Source organism: Lobosporangium transversale (genome assembly GCF_002105155.1).
Source record: "Lobosporangium transversale strain NRRL 3116 chromosome Unknown BCR41scaffold_31, whole genome shotgun sequence".
In the NCBI taxonomy this organism is placed as follows: domain Eukaryota; kingdom Fungi; phylum Mortierellomycota; class Mortierellomycetes; order Mortierellales; family Mortierellaceae; genus Lobosporangium; species Lobosporangium transversale.
The window spans coordinates 280170-300124 of record NW_019029009.1 but is presented as its reverse complement, the minus strand read 5'-3'; the positions used below and the strand labels follow the sequence as shown (position 1 = coordinate 300124).

The following is a 19955-nucleotide window of genomic DNA, read 5'->3' as shown; positions in this document are numbered from 1 at the left end:
CTTATTTTCCTCTCACTGTATACACCTGGACCCTTAAAAAAATAATTATTGTAATATATTAATATATTTAAAGAGTTGCTTGCAACATTTTAATGAGATCGAAGTTTTGATGAAAATGAATGAAAGTCTGTCTATTGTTAAAAAAAAAAAAATAAAGAGAGTAATCAAGGGAGGAGAGAGGAGAGAGGAGAGACGAGAGAAAAAGCTTTTTTCTTTTTAGTATCTGGAGCCATAGCCTCCGCCACCACCTCCGTATCCACCACCTCCGTATCCACCACCTCCATATCCACCATAACCACCACCACGTCCACCACCATATCCTCCACGTCCGCCGCCACCACGACCACGTCCTCCGCCACGACCACCACCGCCGCCGCTCGTGTGCATCATCTCCAACAGACGAGGATCAATCTCCTGATTAGCCTCTTTAAGAATTCCAACTAGCTCTTTGGCCTGCTTGGCGTTCTCCATTGTGAAGAATGTGAAGGATGATCCTGTATTGCCTCCACGGCCTGTACGACCAATACGATGGACATAGTCCTCCACGTTATTGGGGAAATCATAGTTGATTACATATTTGACATCTTTCACGTCTGGGGGTTTTTTTTTTTTTTTTTTTGTGATAAGGAAAAGAAATAGAGGGTTGGTCAGAAATATCACTAGAGAATAGCATAGCATTACATTATCAAAAGAACGATGATCAAATATGGTCGTTTCTATAGTCGCTTGTCATGGTGGTGATATCGGGCGTTTGCTCGCATTAATGTCGTTAGCATTGACTGTGATTCATTATCGATAGAGGTCAAGTAATCAATGTCCAGGAGCTTGTGAAGAGATCCTTTCCCTTTTTTTTTCTTTCCTTTTTTTTTTTTTTTGCTGTTACTCTTGGTGGTGTTGTTGCAGAGGATCTCTCAACTGTTGAACTGAAGCTCAAAGGCAGCGCACACGCAAAAACAGTTAGAATGGCGCCATGACAAGAGAAATAAAAAAACAAAAATTTTTTCTGTTCTTTCAGTTGCCATTCATTTGATTCTGGTATGCAGTGGACAGTATTTGAGAGAGAGACAAGAGACAGAGATAAAGAGACAAAAACGAGAACTTTGGAAGTCTCGTCATGTTTCTATAACCCCTACTTCATTTTATTTATTTTGCTAATTGCCCACAACTCCGGATTCTATGATTGCGCCTAATATTACGGTATAATGAAGCGCGACCAACAGAAGAGGAAACATGTAGGCAACAACAAAAAATGAAGTCCGAGTCCCATCATTGCCAGTACGCCAGTGCCCTCCCCTGCTATGCCAAGTTAAAAATAAAAAATAAAAAACCTCGGCGGGAGCAGCGGCGGATGGAATAAGCAAAATACGACACCTGAAACTGGAGATAGGGTATTCACGGGGCTGTCATCGAGCAACAAGTAGAAAGACAGATGTGTTGTTCGATAACCACGCCCCCCCATTCCATTCAATCGTATCACGACAATATGCGTTGGAAGCAACAAAATGGGATTGACAGTCGAGAAGAGTTGGCAATGTCGAAAAATTGCTGAAGAATTTGTTGCTATCCTGTTCTAAGTATAGTCATCATGCCGATATGTGATGGCCTGTGCTATAATTATCGGCATGCCTCAATATGCATTCTCAATATGCATTCTCAATATTGAATGAGCCATAGACATTGGGTAGCGTGATAGAACAAAATGTCTACACTTGATGAGACTGCATTGCATGCAGAGTGATGAAAAACTCCGATTGACACCGAAAAACAAAGCTGTTGCGCGAGAGTCAAACTGTCGTCATGTCGTCATGTTATGTCGTCGAGCTGATTGCTGAGGCGAAAGCGATATATAAAATATATTATTCAACTTACCAATACCACGGGATGCAACGTCGGTGGCAACCATGATAGGAGACTTTCCAGACTTGAATTCGTTCAATACCCAATCGCGCTCGTTCTGGGCCTTATCTCCGTGAATAGCCAGAGCAGGCCAGCCATCCTGACGAAGATACTTTGTTATATCATCGGCGGTGCGCTTAGTTCCTGTGAAAATAAGGGTTTTGTGATCACGCTCATCCATGATACGTTCCAGATGCTTGATGAGCTTTCCGCGCTTTTCATGCTCTGCACAAACCTCAACAGTCTGTGAAATATTGTGAGAAGCAGAGAGGCTGAGAGATCCAACATTAACTTGAATGTAATCCTTCAGATAATCTTGAGCGAGTCTTTGGACCTCCTTGGGCCAGGTAGCACTCCACATGAGTGTCTGGCGATCAGGGCGAATTTGGTCAACAATCTTGCGAATCTGTGGCTCGAAACCCATGTCTAACATGCGATCAGCCTCATCCAAGACCAAGTATGTGACACGACGAAGGTTAGTCTTGCGGGATTCCAACATATCAATCAAACGACCAGGAGTAGCAATGCAAATCTCAACACCACGAGATAGATCGCGGATCTGTGGACCTCGAGGAACACCTCCGTACACGCAAGTGTTCTTGATACGAGAAGAACTTCCAAACTTTGTGCATTCTTGCTGGATCTGAACAGCCAGCTCTCGAGTAGGAGCTAGAATGAGAACAATAGGACCATCACCAGGCTCCAAGAAAGGTTGGGCGTTGATATGAACGATCGAAGGTAAGCAGTAGGCTAGAGTTTTACCAGAACCAGTCTCTGCAATTCCGACGACATCACGTCCAGACAAGGCCATAGGCCAACCCTGAGCCTGAATGGCAGTAGGGGCCTTGAAGCCCATCTCCATGACCTCCTTCAGGACATATGGAGGGAAACCAGCCTCTTCGAAAGTTTCGATTGGCTTGGGGATATTAGGACCATAGAGAGTCATTTCATGTTTGGCACGGAAGGCATCTACCTCGGCCTGGGATCTGGCAGTAACAGCAGGGTGCTCCTGATAGAAGTTTTTCTCAAATTTTGGTAAGGTTGAGACATCGAACTGAGGTTTACTCAAGCTGTTGCCCAGATTGCTCATTCTATCTCCACCACCACCACCACCACCACCACCACCACCACCACTGTAGCTATTACCACCATAGTTATTGTTGCTACCACCATAGCCGCCACCGCTACCACTGTAGCCTCCACGAGTATCGTGCGAATCATAACTAAATATATTAGGGAGAAAGAAAAAGAAAAAAAAGGCAAGTTCAAGTTAGAGAGATAGCGTAAGCAGGACTAGTGTAAAAGTGAACCAAAGAAACTTGATAAAAAATATATACATACGGTTTGCGATCGCGCCTGCTGTGATCATCATATGAGCGATCGTTGCCTCTATCATGAGACGAACCATAGGAGTTGCTTCCATAGCGGGTAGAGGAGGAGGAGTGAGCTTCACTGGAGTATGATCCACCACCACCGTAAGAAGAGTAGGATGACATTATAATGTGATGTCTCTTTATGTATACTAAAGCTTTTTTTAATTTGGTGAGACAAGAATGACTTGCTGTAGATCAGCAAGAGATAGTAAGAGGAAGGAGGAAAGCGATGGGAGGATTGAAAAAAAGTGAGAAGTGATGAAGAGGAAAAGGTGGTATCAAGGTAAAAATAAATATTAAAAAAAAAAAAAAAAAAAAAAAAACACAGGATAACGTCACACTAAGGAAGTCACGTTGTTTGTGGCACGGGCCAATTTAATCTCCTTTCAATCTTCTGTGATGATTGAAATCTGACAGGGCTAGTCTGGCCTGATTACCATGCGAGATTTCTCCTTTTCTTTTCCTTTCCTCTTGACCATCCAATCCTTCTTTCAAAATCTCACACACCCACAAGACGATTCAAATAGATATCACCCAACTACACCCTGCTTTTGTTTCCCCCCCTTCCCCCCTCTACACTCCCTTTTCTTTTCTTTCTTTCCTCCCTTCTTCCTTTGCAGAGAGAATGATGATGCCATGTAGTTTGATTGGTATTCAATCGACCTTAGTAAAACCTACACGTCAAAACGATGCAAGATAATTTCATCAGACCGAGAGAACAGAGGCTGTGGGTAACGGATACGTATTCAACGTGTTCATTGAATGTAATGGGCAGACAAAATGGGTAAGCCAAATTCCAATTATCAATCTCTTACACAACAGATCCACACTTATTTTTTATATGAGAAAACAGTGAAGCGTATATGAATTGGATAGGGTTTCTATTTACTTGGAAAGAGAGCAGCTCTGATAATCACCCAAAGAAAACTGAGCAGAAACGAAAAACTGAGGCCGTAAACTCTAGTGCTTTTTTAATATTATCAAATCGCTTTACTCACTTAATTGCCTGTTCGTCTGCCTTCACCCTCTCCCTTTCTCTCTCTTCAATTTTTGCTCTTTCCTTCTCTCTCTCTTTTTTCCTTTCTCTCTCCACTCTTATTTCCACTCTCATTTAGAGTCTTCCTCATTTCATCTTTGACTTAACTGTTTTTCATATAGTCCTATAAATTATTCACTCTCCTTTCCCCTGTTATCTTTTTTTTTTTTTTTTTTTTTTAAAAATAAAAAGTTCTTGCTCTTTCTCACACACATTCTCTTTCGCTCGTATAACGACCACAACAACGACCACAACAACGACCACAACAACGACCACAACAACGACCACATATAACCTTACAATCCTTTTTGTAACAATCATTCTCGGGACTTTCCCCTTTCTTCACTCCATATCCTAACCCCCCTTCCTTCGGTCAGCCTTTGGGTCGAACTATCATACCACAATTATACGATAGCCTCTTCGAAATGGCTGAAGCAACTCAAACATTTCAACGGGCCGGTAGAAAGGCCTCCTTCTTCTTCCTACCTCACACTCGTCCTACACCTCCAACACCAACGTCTCCTCCGTCACCCACAGTTGATATACCCATTGCTTCTGCCATGCCTGCTGTTATGGCCGTTTCCCCCGCATTTCCTCTTGTATTAGAAAAGAAACAATATCTCTCGCCTTCTTCCTCAACAATATCAGCGGCAGCAGCAGCAGCAGCAGTAGCAGCAGCAGTAGAGGCAATACAGTACTATAATCCAAGAAGGGAAGCAAGTTTACCTCCAACTCCTCAGCATGACCTCCTTTCACACACCCTCGCACCATCTGCCATTCCATTGAATGAGAGCAATGGGTCACCTTCATCGTCTTCAACACATCATAGTCTGTTAGTAGCACGTTCGATGGATCAGTTTGTAGTCCTGCAAGAGTTGGGCAATGGTTCGTTCGGATCAGTTGTCCAAGCACGGCACAAAGTGTCTGGCGAACTGGTATGTGGCCTTATTCTTATTATTATAATTAAAACTATTATTATTGCAGACCTATCGGGGGAAAACATTAAGACGCGCTTCTGCATGGGCGTGCATCCACAAATAAAGACGCTGTGCGTTTTTGCTTTTATTCGACAAGTTTCGGACATGGGGGTCACTTTGTGAACTCTGTTGATATTCGATGTCTCTCTCGTCTGTGTGCATGAATGTCCGTGGCTCAAAGAAAGAGTTATGGGGATCGGTGGAGGCGGGTACACAACACCTTTTAAGAGATATCCACACGATCATGTTTTGCTCTTTCTTTTTTTTTTTGACTTCACCCTATCTTATCTCATTCTTCATTCGATGCGATATGGGATAGGGGAGGAAGGAAAGAAGGAAGAGGGTGAATAGGGATAGGCATGTCAGCAAAAAAGCAACGAAAGCAAGCACTGAATGCTCACATGTATAACATGTATATTACATATAACTTTTCTTTCTCTAACATTTTTTTTTTTTTTACTATGCTTTGGTCTGCATTATTTTTGGTGCTCTTCTTCGCATGCGTAAATGCCCATGTGTGATGAAAAAACAATCATGTTGTCCTATAAAAATATAAAATAACACAAAAAAAAAAAATAGGTTGCTATCAAAAAGATGAAGAAAAAGTTTACGTCTCAAAGTGAATGTCGGTCTCTACAGGAAGTTAAGGCAAGTATTCACTATAGAGATGAACGGAGCATCAATGCCAAAAAAAAAAAAAAAAAAAAAAAAAAAAAGTAAAAAATGCAGACTACTGTATTAGCTCTCCACTAACTATGGATAGTTATTGACGGCCACATCCCTTTTCCTTTGATCCATCACCACTATCTTCCTCCTTTTTTTTTTTTTTTTTTTTTTTACTTTCTTTTAATAGGCCCTTGAGGTTCTTCGCTTTGGACCTAACATCATCAAGCTGCATCACTTTTTCTTAGAGAAAAAGGAATTGCATATGGTTTTTGAATTGATGGAAGGAAATCTTTATCAATTAATTCAAGATCAAAACGGAGTCAGACTAGAAGAGTCTCGTATCAAAAGCATAGTGTATGAAGATATACTTTTTTTATTTTATTTTATTTTATTTATTTACTTTACGCCATTGTTGAATCCATCCAACAGTAGAAAGTCAATGGGGGATGATCTCGTCATTGTGCTTTTGTTCTCGTCACTACTCTTATACCCTTGCAGAAAATTGATCAATTAATTTTTTTTTTTTTTTGCTATTGTTATTATTAATATTATTACTATCATTTCAATATGCAACGCGATCAATTGTTGTCATTTCCAGCTTCCAAGTACTTCGTGGACTACAACACATGCATGCAAAGGGAGTCATGCACCGTGACATGAAGCCAGAAAATCTCTTGATCTCGGGTGATACCGTCAAAATCGCTGATCTGGGGTTAGCAAGGGAGCTCAAGAGTCGTCCACCTTATACAACATATGTCAGTACTCGATGGTAAGTGAATATCCCTCTTCGACAGTATCTATACTTCTTCTTTTTTTTTTTTTTTAAACCATCAATAAGGAAGCTTATGAAATGCTGTGTTGTGTAGATTCCAAATCGTCGAATAAAAATTCTCCGAATTTTTTTATTAATTGTCTTTCCTTTATTTGTCTCTTGTCTCAGGTATCGTTCACCAGAGGTTGTTTTGAAATCAACAGCCTATTCAAGTGCCGTCGATCTGTGGGCAATAGGAGCAATTGCTGCAGAATTGATTAGTCTCAAACCATTATTTCCTGGTAATAGTGATATCGATCAGATTATGCGGATAGGCAGTGTACTTGGAAGCCCCGCACCACGGCAGCCCCAGCCCCAACCCCAGCCAGATGCATTCGCGCCTGGAGAAAGTCTGAACGGAATCTCACCAAAGGTTGGTGGTGAATGGAAAGAAGGTGTCCAGATTGCCGCCCGCATGGGCTTTGCATTTCCTGCCGTAAGTGCTTTTTTTTTTTTTTTTTTTTTTTTTTTTTGCGATATTAATCGATTCAATATGAAACGGGACCATTGATCTTGTTGCGTTTGAGAAATTACTAAAATAATTCTCTGTCTTTCATGTTTTCTCTCCTTTCTTGTGCTTTTTCAAATTAAAAAGACACCGCTGCGTACTTTGAGAGAAGCGCTACCGAATGCAACTGAAGAGGCACTTGAGTTAATTACCGGTGTACTTCAATATGATCCCAAGAATCGACTGACAGCTTATCAAGCTCTACATAGTAATTGGTTCAGGGACATGCCAGAGACTGAGGAATTGAAATTCCTAACGGATGTTGTACAACAATCTCCAGACAAGCGGAGGAGCATGTTCTCGGGCTTACGTAAGAAAGATATTAAAGAGAAAGACAAGGATAGGAGAAGGGGTCTCTCCATATCACTACCGATTGGTCTTGCTTCATCTACAGCGTTGAATGCTATGCTTTCGAAACCAGCTGGTACACATACTGCTGTAGCTAATGGGCAGCAGTTCCATCCTTCTCCGCAAGCTTCACCGTCTCAACAACAATTACAACAATCACAGCAATCACAGCAATCACAACAACCATCGTCATCAGCGTCGCTGCTACAACAACAACAACAACAACAACAACAGCAGCAGCGTCAGCTACAGCAGCGCCAGCAAGCATTACAACGACTTCAGTCAGAATCTCCACAAGGAGATGAACTGTCGGTATGCCAATATCCACAGCATCCACAATTACAGCAGACCACACGTCCGCAGGCAGACCTTGGCCTTCCTGAAATATCGCCCTTATCACCATTCTGAAAAGACTTCAAGAGTGGAGTCAATTCTGGTAACATTGACATCACATTTTGTGATTCTATCTGTTATTTGTTGCACAGATTTGTCATCCCATCTCCAAACATTTTTCGTCAGATGATCGACCTTCAAACTTGTAAATAGTCTAGCCTTTTTTTATATATGTATATCAGTGGGTCTAACAATCATTTGTCATAGAACAATGGGAATATTCATAAAAAAAAAATTACACCCAAGAATTTCTTCATTGATTTCAATACCAATAACATTTTTCTTATTTACAATTGGACAGACACGGAACAGACAATTACAAAAAAGAGGAACTAAGAGATAGTCTTCTACCAGAAGGCACACCATCCAATCCAGCACTGGCACAGGTTTTCGTACGATGACGCCTGTTGAATCAACTTTTCGACCTGCGATGGTACATCCAAGGGTTTGTCAGGCTTGAAATCTCTGCCTGTCAACTTATTGGTCACACGATTGATAATCGATACTGCTCTCTGGTTCAACTGTTCAGGCTGGTTCTCCACTATATAAGACATGTGATAGATAATGAATTTAAAAAAAAAAGTTAGTTCTATCGACAAAAAAAAACGATTGTTATTGTATTTAAATAAATAAATATGTAAAAAATATGTAAAAACAAGTCATTACTCTTCATGTTGTCTCGCACGAGTTCACGCTCACTTGGTAGGGCTCTCCTCATATTGCGTGCCTGCTCGTCCATGACAGACTCATTTGCTGCATTTTGATTTCCACCCTGTCCATTCTCCATCGCTAAAATAGGAAAAAAAAAAAGGGTCAATATTAATAAGGCCATTAACATCATCTATAAACTTTAGACTTTTTTTTTTTTTTTTTTTTTTTTACTTACGTTGACGAGGGCTTGTGGTCAAAATCCTCCAATTGATCAAGGGATCATATACAAAGGCTTCCAATACTGCCATCAAACTCTCCTTATTCTCTCGTAGTACACGCATCACATTCTCGCACGTATTCCTAAAGTTACCCTCAATACCACTGACCTCCATAGCGTTGGTCAACATTCGTGTCAACCGGAACGGAATCTGTTCTGGGAACTTTTCACGATGCATCGCCACTTCAAAGCAGTCACCAAAATCAATGTGCACAATCTTGCCCGAGTTACGATCCAGCATCAAGTTGGACGGGTGGCGATCTCCCAGTCCAAGAATATATCCGACCATGGACATGACCGCCAAAGATCGGGTATAATTTGTTCTCCTGTCGAGCCATGCCTCCGAGTTCCGGCTCTTGAGCCACAGGACCTTGTACAGATCTTGACCTCCAGTGTTGTTAAGTGCATACTCAAAGACTTCAACTTTTTGCATCAACGTCAAGTTATCATAATCGGGCGCCATCTGTAACATGATGCGGTGCTCAATGTTCAACAAAATTTTGCGACTTTCACGATAATCACGGATCAAGGTATGAAGCGTATCTGTATCTGGTAACCATCCAATGAGACCCGAGTTGGGCGAGAGTGGAATGACAGGGTATCGCTGAATGCCCAAGTACCTCTTGAATGTTTCTGGGTCAATAGACAGAAGTGTGTTCACAAGTCCAAACAACTGCATGACACGTTCATCCTGACGTAGATCCTCGTGTCCCTTCAATAGATATTGATAATCACGTCCATCACTTCCCTTCACAGTCAAGCGACGAGGACGTTGCTTCGAAGTCATCACAGTGAGCGTTGGTACAAACGATGAAATCTTAATGATAGGTTCACCACTCTTATAAGTTCCTGGAATAGCAAGCTCAAGATCCTGAGCGCCCTGCAATTGTGGCGAGACATATGGTAAATCCAAAGTGCTAAGCTGTTGAAGCTGCTTCGCGATACGACGGAACACTTGATAGTAGATATCCCATGCTTGATTAAGGTCATTGATTTCTTGAGTTTGGCCATAGCGAATGCAGCATTCTTGGGCTTCCCTTAGGTCTCGACCAAACGCTTGGTTGAATGCTATCTCACGCTGGGTCTCAGGGCCCTAAAAAAAAAAAAAAAAAAAAAAAATCAGCCTCTCATTTGCCAGAATCTATTTGAGCTATGATATGATGTACTGATTGCTGTCATATTGGTTAGCATGGAATATTACCCTCTGAAGCATCATATGGAGAGGCTCTAGTAGCGCCAACATTCCATTGATGTTACGGTCACCAAAGTACAGACGAGACGCCTCTTCTAGACCTTCGTGCCACATCTCATGCCACAGGATAGCTACACGAATAAGCTCCTGGCTGACCAATAATGCCTGCTCGACTAACAGCGGGCTATGCACTCTCATCTTCTCCATAATTGCTAAGGCTGCATTCTTGCGTACAACACTAGGTGACTTCGAAGCAACCGTCAAAGAATATACCAGTGCTTGCGGATGCTCCTTCCCAACATCTGTCAGCAACTGGTGAATCAGACGTTGTACATTGGGGCTAGGCGCGTGGATACGGGCGATTAGCTGTGGAATGACTTGTAACCAGGTATCAATGCTGACAGTTGAAAAACCATCGCTCAGTGCCGCACTGATCTCCGCGCGATGACCAAACTTGAACCAGAGTGTCAATAAGCGCAGCGTATCTTGAAGTGAATTGCCCTGAGATAGTGCAATGGACTTGAAGAAGCCCATGATCGAAGGAATAACATATTGAAGGCATGGGTCGCGTCCAGAATGGTTAGGGGGCGGGTTCTTCTCATAAAACGTGATCACCTCGAAGTTAGCTAGCGCCCATGTATGCCACGCCTTATACCAATCTTTGTCCAAATGCTTGGCATAGAGATATGGTGTCAGAATGTCCTCAATTGAGTCCTTAAAAAAAAACAACAAAGGTTGATAATGCCATGAGTAAAGAATGATTGCCTAGTGCTATCCAACTATCATTTCAGAGCCGCATACGCTCAACTTACATGCGTCCAGCCATCTTGAAGAGCAAACTGCCACTCTCCCTGCTTCAGATAGCAGCGTGCAAGTAATCTGGAGTAGTCGACCACGTTTCCATTCAGCTGGTTAGCTCCTGTCATAGCAATGCCGGCATCCTCAACCGTTCCAAGGCCAAGGTCGGATGCCAATCGCTCCGTAAATTGGCGTAAACAGTCCAGGGTATGCTCGCGAACACCTGTCGCCCACATGTACTTAAGCTTAGCATAGACAATCTGTGGTGGTGTCACCTGCGTCATGGCTGTGAAGCTCATGTTTGCAGTATCAGGGCCCATAAGCGTACTCATGGTGTTTTCTGCTAACCTCAGTCGACCATTTTTGCGACACAAGTTCATAAACTTAATACGCATCTCCATATCCTGAGCTGGTGTCACCACGATCGCATGGACCTTAATCAACTTTTGCCACACCTCTACATTTCTCTGACAACCCTTCAACCGCTTCATCCACGTACGTCGGATCGTAGCCTGACGGTCGGGTTGATCATGGTATTGTTTGTATGCAATGATCTCTTCTAATTCTGCCATCATCTGGACCCGAACTACAGTTGCATACGCTCGGTTATAACTCTCCCCAACAAGAGCAGTGAGTTCAGTATCCAACATGTTACGGGTCTTATCAATGTACTTCTCGGCCTCCTGAAACTGATTACGGTGAAGTGCTAGAATAGCTTTGAAAAAGGCTCTATCAGAGTTTTCCTGCATGGCTGAAATGTATTCGTCCAAAAGCTCCCATTGACCCAGACCCCAAGCAGCTGCAGCGGCAAATGATGCCATTTTACGGCGATCTTGAGGTGGTGCGCTGCCCCATTTGGCCTGTGCCAAAGAAGACAGCTGGTCCCACTCACCAAGAGCATGCAAACAGCGCATGCGCTTGTTAGTGAGTGTAAGATCATTTGGATTCTCCAGTTGCTTGCGTTCATATGCTGCCAATGCATCCTCCCATCGCTGCAGACGTTCGTACCAAGCCTCCTTGAGCTCAAAGTCATGATGAAGCTGTGCATGCGTCAAGATACCAGCAGCTGCATCAGGCTGCTGTAGATTATTGTTGATTCCAATCAACTCTTCTATTGCGTTGGTAGAAGGCTCTGTTAAGAACTCAAGCTCCTTATAATGGAGTGCCTTGGCAAACGCATGACTCTTTGCTGCATACTCTCCTAAAGTACGAATGTCTATAGGAAGAGGTTTATCATCATGCTCCATGAACTCGGCGAGGTTGAGTAGGATTTGAATGATTTCAGGTGAAATGTTGGGTGCAACAAGTGCTGTGACCAATGCTCTTGCCAACTCCTCCTATTGTTTTTATATCATTATGAAAATAAAATAAAATAAAGAATAGGTAAGAATGAGATATTATCGAAAACAAAAAAAGAAAAGATAATATAAGGTATTAATAAAATCAATATATAATGCAAACAAACATTACCTGGTACTGATCTAGTAGCTCTCCCCAACAAGACACAAATGCAGCATTGAATAGTTCTCGAGCAAGAGGATGGTAGGAATTTGCCATATCGGCGCATGCTCTGAGCGCGTGAGAAGGTGTTTCTTTGAGCATTTCCAAACAAAGACGTCGAATCCAATCTGCCCAATCATCTTTGGTCGAGCGTGGCTGAGTGTCCCAGGCTCTGCGTAATGAGGCTTGATTAACAGGAAGTTTGCGAATACCAGACTCTGCCTGTGGGACATCTGATATGGACACATATCGATCATCACCTAGCCCAGGCAATTCTAGTGGCAGCGGCTCACGCTTTAGCAGCTGTGAGACCAAATGATCGTATTGTGCATGGCTAATCCTGGTACGGATTAGGACCTTAATATATGTTATAGCAGTAAAAAAAAAAAAAAAAAAAAAAACAGTTTAGTGTAAACTTTAACACCGCCATTAACGAAAGATATTTAGTTATCTGAGGTAAATAAAGGGGGAGGAATGCTTTACTTACCTTCTTGATCATGGGAATAAAGTTCACATAATCCTGTCCAAGTTGAAGGACCAAACAACAGAGCGCATCCATAGTTGGCATTCTCAACTCTGGCCCTGGTAACGCCAAGATACGAGCAAATGGGTGAATAATCCTGGACGCATAGTCAGAAAAATTGACTTTTTTAGCAAGCTCACGGATGGTGTTGATGGCGGCTCTACGTAGATTTATGGGTGCATCAGGCTTCTCAAATGTCTTGACTAGAACTGGGATCACCAAATGCATGTATTCCTCGATGTTAGAGCCAAATTTCACAAATGCGCCTAAAACTTTGATCGATGCGTCATGCCTCTCCGTCAGGTCGGTGTCGAAGACCGCAAGGAATGATTGCAGTAAGTTGGGCAAATATGCTTTGAATTCTCCATCAAGAGCCACGGCTATGCTCTCAACTAGCCCAATTATACGCTCTTGCAGTGGTGTGTGATTCCAGTTGTCCTTGACAAGCTGCAAAAGATCGGGGAGGTAGGGGCGGATATGAAGCTTTACAATCATGACCAAGAAGCCCATTTTTTCAAAGTAGAAGTCCAGATTAAGCACCGTGCCTGACTGCATGATACTCAGGTATACAGGCATGATCTAAATAAGATACAAGAACTATGTGAGTACGTACACATTGAATGCAGAATGTTCGCTCTACTAGCCATATCCTTCAAGGGAAAAAAAAAAAAAAAAAAAAAAAAAAAAATCAAAGCCTACCTGTGGCAAAAATGGCACCATTTTCAACTGCAGAGCTTGGAAAATATTCAAGATGGCCTGAGTGGCGGGTTGATACTGTTGACTCAAAGATGGATCCTTCAGAATTTTGAGCAACGCATTGATAACAACTGTAGGGTAATAGTCTTCAGATGATGGCCCCAACCCTGACATTAAAAGCGAGACGTCTGAGCCCTGGGATTTGTCTGCCTGATTGTCATCCACAGACTCAATTGCCATTTGTTTGTGACGATAAGGATCTAAAGCTCCGAGGATTCCGAGAAGTTTGATAGTCTCTTTTCGAATGTTGCCGGACTGTTCCGTCTTCAGAATGTTCATCAGGGTATCCAACAGGCCCGGATATTTGATGTATGGCTCAATTACATAGCCCGTGTTACTTGCCAGTTGCCCGAGAGTTTTGAGTGCAGCACTACGCTTGGTTGGTGAACTCTGATCCTGTAGTGTGTCGATGATAAGCGGCATAAGCTGATCCATGAAGGGTAAAAGATCTTCACCTCCGACGCGAGCAAGCTCTCCCAAAGCTGCCAAGATGCTTGAAACAACGCCGGCGCTTTGATCCTTAGCCTTGGGCAACAGTACTTTAATAATAGACTCAACATACGGTTTCACAAGTCGTTGCGAGGAAATCACTAAAAGAGCTAGCAACCGTGCGCTCTCCTCCTTATTTCGGCTCACGCCCGAATACTCAATTTCTGTCAAAAGCTGTATTAATGTCTTCCGAAGGGAAGGCATGACATAGGCGGGATTATGCATAGACAGGCGTCCGATAATCGTAATTGCGTGCTCTCGAATGGCAAAAATCTCATCATTCAATGCAATGAAGAGCGAGCGCACATTTTCTGCCTGTGCTAAATGGCGATCGAATCGCTCATCTAACGATTCCATTACAGTTCGTCGGATCTCAGGATCCGGATCTGCAATGCCCACAGTCAGTAGCTTTTCTAGGACCTCGCCAACAACCTGAACCGCATGTGCACTGGTTTGGAAGCAGATGGGGTCTCGAACAAAGAGCTGGCAACATGTTTTAGCAGCAGAGCGCCTAATATCTGGATTGTCGTCCTCCAAAAAAGGAATACAACAATCTCGCACAAATTCATTAAGGATATGTCCTTGAAAGTTGAAAGAACCGAGGGTAGTAAGAGCGAGAATGATGGAGTCTACATCTTTTGGCTCGGCAGATTGAATGTCACGCCTCACAGGAGAACTGGTGAGTCCTGTTCTTGCTCCATTTGGTGCTCCCAATGGTTTGTACATATGTCCACTCAGAATCATGGAAAGCATGTTGAGTAAGCGCTCTGTTATGAACATGAGGGAGTGCGATTAAGATCAACAGCTGGATCACTTCAGTCCATCTTTTATAGCATAAAAAGCATTTGCAGCGAGCGTTACCTTGGATGATGGGCAGTAAGGGGGGTATACAGTTGGATAGATCCGTGAGTGATTGGCGCAATGGTTCGCTAAGTCCAGTAGCAAACATCAACTCCAACAATTCATGCATGTGTTTTGTAAGTGCTTGTCCGACAGCGTTGGCCAGCATACTGATGCAGCTGAATATTGGCGTATCGGTCTGGATACGGTTTTTGCTGCAATATTCATAGATGATTTAAAAAAGGGAGCTTAGTATGCTTTTCTCTACACCACATAAGCATCGTCATTCTTCATAATAGGAAGTCAGTTGTTGCTACGTTGTCTAACCTCTTGAGCCTTAGTCCTTCTCTAATGCAAATCAAAATGTCATCCAAAAATTCTCCCATGTCTGCACCAGCAACAAGTGCGATTTTTCCAATGGCAAGAAAAGCGTTTGATCGATCTTTTTCTTTCATCAATGAGCGTTCTTTATCTTTGCGGAGTTGGCTGAGAATGTGCACCATGGCTCGATGAAGATATACGTTAGCAAATTCCTGTGGGTTGTATGCAGCTAAATCAGGAATCAGAGAAATCACAGCCCTACGAACTAAGCCATCCCTATGGTCCTTGTACTGAAAGACAATTTCGCCTGTACTTTTATACCGCTCATGCATGAACTAATGTCATTGAAATCAAACAACAAATAAATAATCCATTAGCTATGCTCCACTTATGCAGAGAAGTTAGACTAAAAAAGATGAGCGACCCACCATGCCTGCATGGAGCAGCAACTCGCGGTAAATCAGTAATGAACCATGGATGCTTTCCGTTGAGGCGATCCGCAAGCCCCGCTGTGCTTCTTCACTGATTCTGTTATACCAAGTGCTTTTATACGGACTATCACGGTCGGCAATTATCACGAGGACAGCACTCAAAGCATCTGCCGCTGCAACCCGGATGTTTTGCTATTAATTTTTTTTTTTTGCATCGATCAGCTTTTTTAGAGTAAGTCCTAAGGTGTTTAAGCCTTTTCAACTTAAGATAAAATCTTCTTACATTGGGATCTCTGAATGCAACCCAGATATGTTCAAGAATTGACGCAACGAAAGGATAAACAATAACGTCCGCATGCCGAACCAACTCTGCTAGAACAAGCACACTCGCGTGTCGTCGGGCCTCTTGCCGATCTCCTGAACAAGATGACCCATAAAATGCTCATGTTAGTGAGAAAAAAAATAATAAAATAAAGATTAAAGCAAATGGTTCCTTTTCATACCAGTAAGCCATTCGATCGCTCTTTTCAATTCAAACTCTACAAACTCTGTCGTGAAAGTCCCTCCTTGTTGTGCCAGCTTTCCTAAGTGCAAACAAAAGTTCAATTTGTCGATGTGTTAGAACATAAGAATAGAGCAATTCACAAGCTCGCTGGATAATATCCACACTAGTACTTTTTTTCTTTTTTTATCCCAGTACCTAATGCCCTTGCTGCAACTGTCATTGTCTTAACATCTGCTGGAAAGAGCTGACGTAAGTAGTTTGCGAAGCGTGTTTCCTGCGTTGTGTTCTCCTCGCCTTCAATGCCAATCAGCTTATCTATCAGAGGCAAAGAGCCAATGGGGAAAAAAAAGTAAACTTAGTCACTTCAAGGTCTTCGCACTTGGAATTGATGTACAGCAGTCTATTCTTTTTTCCTCTTCATTACCAATGATCATGACGCCACAAAGTTTATCATTATTGTCGACACTCTGTACGAGTGTCCAAATAATGCTGTTGACTTCTCCATAGAATCTTTTCAAATCCTGTCCTGACAACTCCCTTGACATGACAACGACCTGCATGGATAAACGAACACAAAGAAAACATTTCAAAGTGAATATTTAGATCCAAAGGATTGCAGTGCTGCTATCCATCAATTGATAATAGTGCTGAGAGTCTTACATGATCCTTCAAGGCCTGAGCCGACTGTAGCCTGACTTCTTCATTCCTATGAATTCATTGTGTGGGAATGATGTAATAAAATGCATCAATACATCTTTGGGTCTGAAGTTTCAGAAACAATATGGACGCCTTTGAAGCTATATTCTGCCCTATCGTTTTATTTGTACGCTTACTTTGACTTTAGGTCATTAGTCAGTTTTGAAAGGATGTCTGAGGGTGGTGCTGTGGCCATGGACATTCAAAATCAATGGCCCTAGGAATGACCCGTTTATTGTCCTTGTTGCGTAGAATATTACTAGTGAGAGGATGGTCGTTTTTATTAATATTCAAGGGTGAAAAAGAGTCGTGTCCCTGCGTTTTTGTTGTGAATGCGGAGACGTTTTTTATATCGAAGGAATAGGCTCCTCACTTGAACCTGGCTGTGATGAGAATATGGTGCGTGTCTATTGAAGGAAAATACAGGGATGTGAGAGCGCGAAAAAGGGATTGGTAAAATTCAATACAGGACTCGTATAAAAAGAGGGTGTGTGTCGTTGTCTGCGTGTTAACACATGCGACCATCCTATCTTCCAAAAAGAGAGCGTAAAAAATGGTGGCGCTTTTTTTGTTAGTCCCCTTTAAACAATAAGAACAACAAGAACAATAAGCAACCATTGTTTGTTCTGTTTATCATTCCTATTACCAACGTCTGGACCGCCGACTGCCGCCTTCATTGTTGACACTAGTAAACAATAAAAAGCCCCTAGGTGAATGACCTGTACTCTATTCTTCTTCTAATATGCCTCAGGACCACGACAAGGTCTCGACTACTGCTGCCACACACGCCACCAATGCTGCCCATGCAAACCCGGACAATGCAAACAATGCAAACCATTCAAGTCATTCAGAGCATGTAGACCGTACTACCATTGCGCTAAATGACTCACCTTCACCCCAGCTAATTTCTCAGCTCAAGATTCTCGCAGACCGCTTCAAGCAGTTGGAAGTACCTCTTGAAGTCTTGCAGGAGCTGCTTTCAGAATCTCTAGCGCTCTTCCTGCAGGAACCTTGTTTACATTGGTGGTGCCAACCTGACCTCCGACCTATCGCAATTGAGTTACTACATATATTTTCTTTAGACGAAAACAGTTCTCTCAGCCACTTCAAAGAATTGATGGAGAATGTGCTAAGTTGTTGCTTGGACTGTACAGAATCATATTTACAGGATCGGAGAGTCTACTTAGCAAGGTTTGCGTATATTCCTTTATGTGCATACCCTTATGTACTTGACCTCTTTATTTCTTTTTTAACATGAGTTCTTTTTTCCTCATTCAATCTCGTCCCCAATTCATTAGGCTGTTGAAGCAATATGATTCAGATGTTGTAAACATTTTTTTCCACGCTCTGCTAGAATGGGATTGCAAACGACTCCAGAAAAGAGTACAGATTCTCTTAGAGACAACATCTGCCCCTAACAGTCAAAAAAGAAAAAAAATAGCGATTTGTGAAATACTCTTGGATCCATCAATGCTGCTTTTACCCGACTACTCTAAGCGGATTGCGGAACCAATGTCCACTTTACTCAACCAGATGTTGCAACTTAAGCGGATTAAGATTCTATCTGTTCTTCCAGGACTCTGGTTGCTAACGATGCACCAGGATGTTACTATTCAATCTTGGGCTGTATATACAACTAACCTTGCAGCCTCGGGGGATTCATTGATACCTGAGAGATGGACCGGTTGGGAGCAATTCTCAACTATATGGAGAATGGCTCTGGATATGGCAAATGCTCAACTGGGTTCATGTAGTAAGACGACATTACCCTTATCAACCGATCCTGTCCGTATTTGGAGATCAATCCGCACAATGCTTTCTAGTATGGGTCGGGACGTGATTAAGCTGGCGGTCAATAGCAGCGAAAAAACATGGAAGACATTACAGACCCAACTGCTAGCCTCGATCAAGGACTTTATGACGCCGCCTGCAGTATTCCTCGAGACATGCCGCATCACATTTCATTTGCTTGGAAATATGAAGCAAAATTTTTGGATAGTTGATGAACAACAAACCTTAAAGGATCTAGACTTCATGGAACAGCTTATACGTTATGTCTTCAAACATCAAGGGACTCTAGAATATATTGCAGCATTGGCCAGTAAAGAAAGATTAAACAAAGATGCAATATCAGCACAAGCTCTTTCACGCGCATATGCAGAGTATGCTACCTGGATTTCCAATTTGATCAACTCAGCCTCCAGTCTCTTTGACCTTCACCAAGTCATCGTTACGGTAGCGAAAGGGCTTTTAGATGTTGTCAGTGAGCTCTTCAGCTCGAGAGTAACACAGATCGTACTAGGTACAGCCTCTGAGCGCGACCCTGAAAGCATCCAGCTCGAGTATGGTCTGGAGATACTCAATACTGTCCTTCAATTGCTCAAAGAACAGTCATCGGGCGATATGATGGAGCTCACCACAAATATACTTATAGATCATTGGTCATGGCTGGGGCCAATCACTGCTCTTGGATCCAGTACAATGGCGCTCCAGGGATTGTCATCAAGCACTGCACAAAGGATTGGCGGATTGATGACTCGTGCCTCAAATACTGGGAAGACGATTGCACTGGGTTCCTTAAAGCGAGAAACGGAAATTATGTGGCGTAACTATGCTACAGGGATCACCACAGCGGCAAAATCGTCGCAGGTCAGAGCACTTGAGAAATCTAACCCACTTATTTGGCTCAGAATGGCGCAAGCGTCATCAGTATTTAATGCAGTAGAAATCCAAAACCATGTTAGCGCACAGGGACAGGAGCAACTTTTAGAATGGCAAACAACCATGGTGGAGTCTTTCTCAGCATTAGCGCTTTTACCCAAATTGGAAACAAAGTCAACTTTTAGTCCAGAAATCCTCCATCTGTGCAACTCCTTCAATGATAACCTCGAAATCATCTTCAGAGCAAATACTGTTTTACTCGAAGGGTTTGCTCTCCAGGGCGAGAAATGGCTTCAGAGGTTAGCCA

At 42.6% G+C, this 19955-nt stretch overlaps 3 protein-coding genes across 3 annotated transcripts; 1 reads left to right on the top strand and 2 right to left on the bottom strand.

Annotated features, from left to right (window-relative positions):
* Positions 1 to 104: 104 nt before the first annotated feature.
* Positions 105 to 3001, bottom strand: BCR41DRAFT_357791 (p68 RNA helicase). The gene is made up of 2 exons (XM_022024959.1): positions 1870 to 3001; positions 105 to 593 (listed from the first exon to the last, which is right to left on the bottom strand). Exons 1-2 carry the CDS (start codon positions 2984 to 2986, stop codon positions 217 to 219), a joined length of 1494 nt encoding a protein of 497 aa, XP_021879240.1. The 5' UTR covers positions 2987 to 3001; the 3' UTR covers positions 105 to 216.
* Positions 3002 to 4730: 1729 nt separating this feature from the next.
* Positions 4731 to 8023, top strand: BCR41DRAFT_398430 (kinase-like domain-containing protein; the record flags this gene model as incomplete). The annotated part of the gene is made up of 5 exons (XM_022028964.1): positions 4731 to 5240; positions 6136 to 6302; positions 6547 to 6717; positions 6889 to 7195; positions 7355 to 8023. 5 exons carry the CDS (start codon positions 4731 to 4733, stop codon positions 8021 to 8023), a joined length of 1824 nt encoding a protein of 607 aa, XP_021879239.1.
* A 217-nt stretch (positions 8024 to 8240) lies between these two features.
* On the bottom strand, positions 8241 to 17426 carry BCR41DRAFT_423880 (phosphatidylinositol kinase Tor2). The gene is made up of 17 exons (XM_022030346.1): positions 17125 to 17426; positions 16952 to 16997; positions 16716 to 16845; positions 16487 to 16606; positions 16290 to 16370; positions 16070 to 16203; positions 15784 to 15978; positions 15362 to 15690; positions 15056 to 15249; positions 13649 to 14961; positions 12914 to 13528; positions 12397 to 12783; positions 10941 to 12263; positions 10138 to 10842; positions 8895 to 10029; positions 8675 to 8797; positions 8241 to 8549 (listed from the first exon to the last, which is right to left on the bottom strand). Exons 1-17 carry the CDS (start codon positions 17187 to 17189, stop codon positions 8356 to 8358), a joined length of 7089 nt encoding a protein of 2362 aa, XP_021879238.1. The 5' UTR covers positions 17190 to 17426; the 3' UTR covers positions 8241 to 8355.
* Between the last annotated feature and the right edge of the window lie 2529 nt (positions 17427 to 19955).

Coding starts and splice junctions, on each gene's coding strand:
- BCR41DRAFT_357791 (XM_022024959.1), bottom strand. CDS start 2,986: ATGAGCAATCTGGGCAACAGCTTGAGTAAACCTCAGTTCGATGTCTCA. Junction 594..1,869: donor CGTTGCATCCCGTGGTATTG/GTAAGTTGAATA, acceptor AAAAACCCCCAG/ACGTGAAAGATGTCAAATAT.
- BCR41DRAFT_423880 (XM_022030346.1), bottom strand. CDS start 17,189: ATGTCCATGGCCACAGCACCACCCTCAGACATCCTTTCAAAACTGACT. Junction 15,691..15,783: donor TGCTGCTCCATGCAGGCATG/GTGGGTCGCTCA, acceptor CAATGACATTAG/TTCATGCATGAGCGGTATAA. Junction 8,798..8,894: donor GACCACAAGCCCTCGTCAAC/GTAAGTAAAAAA, acceptor TTCCTATTTTAG/CGATGGAGAATGGACAGGGT.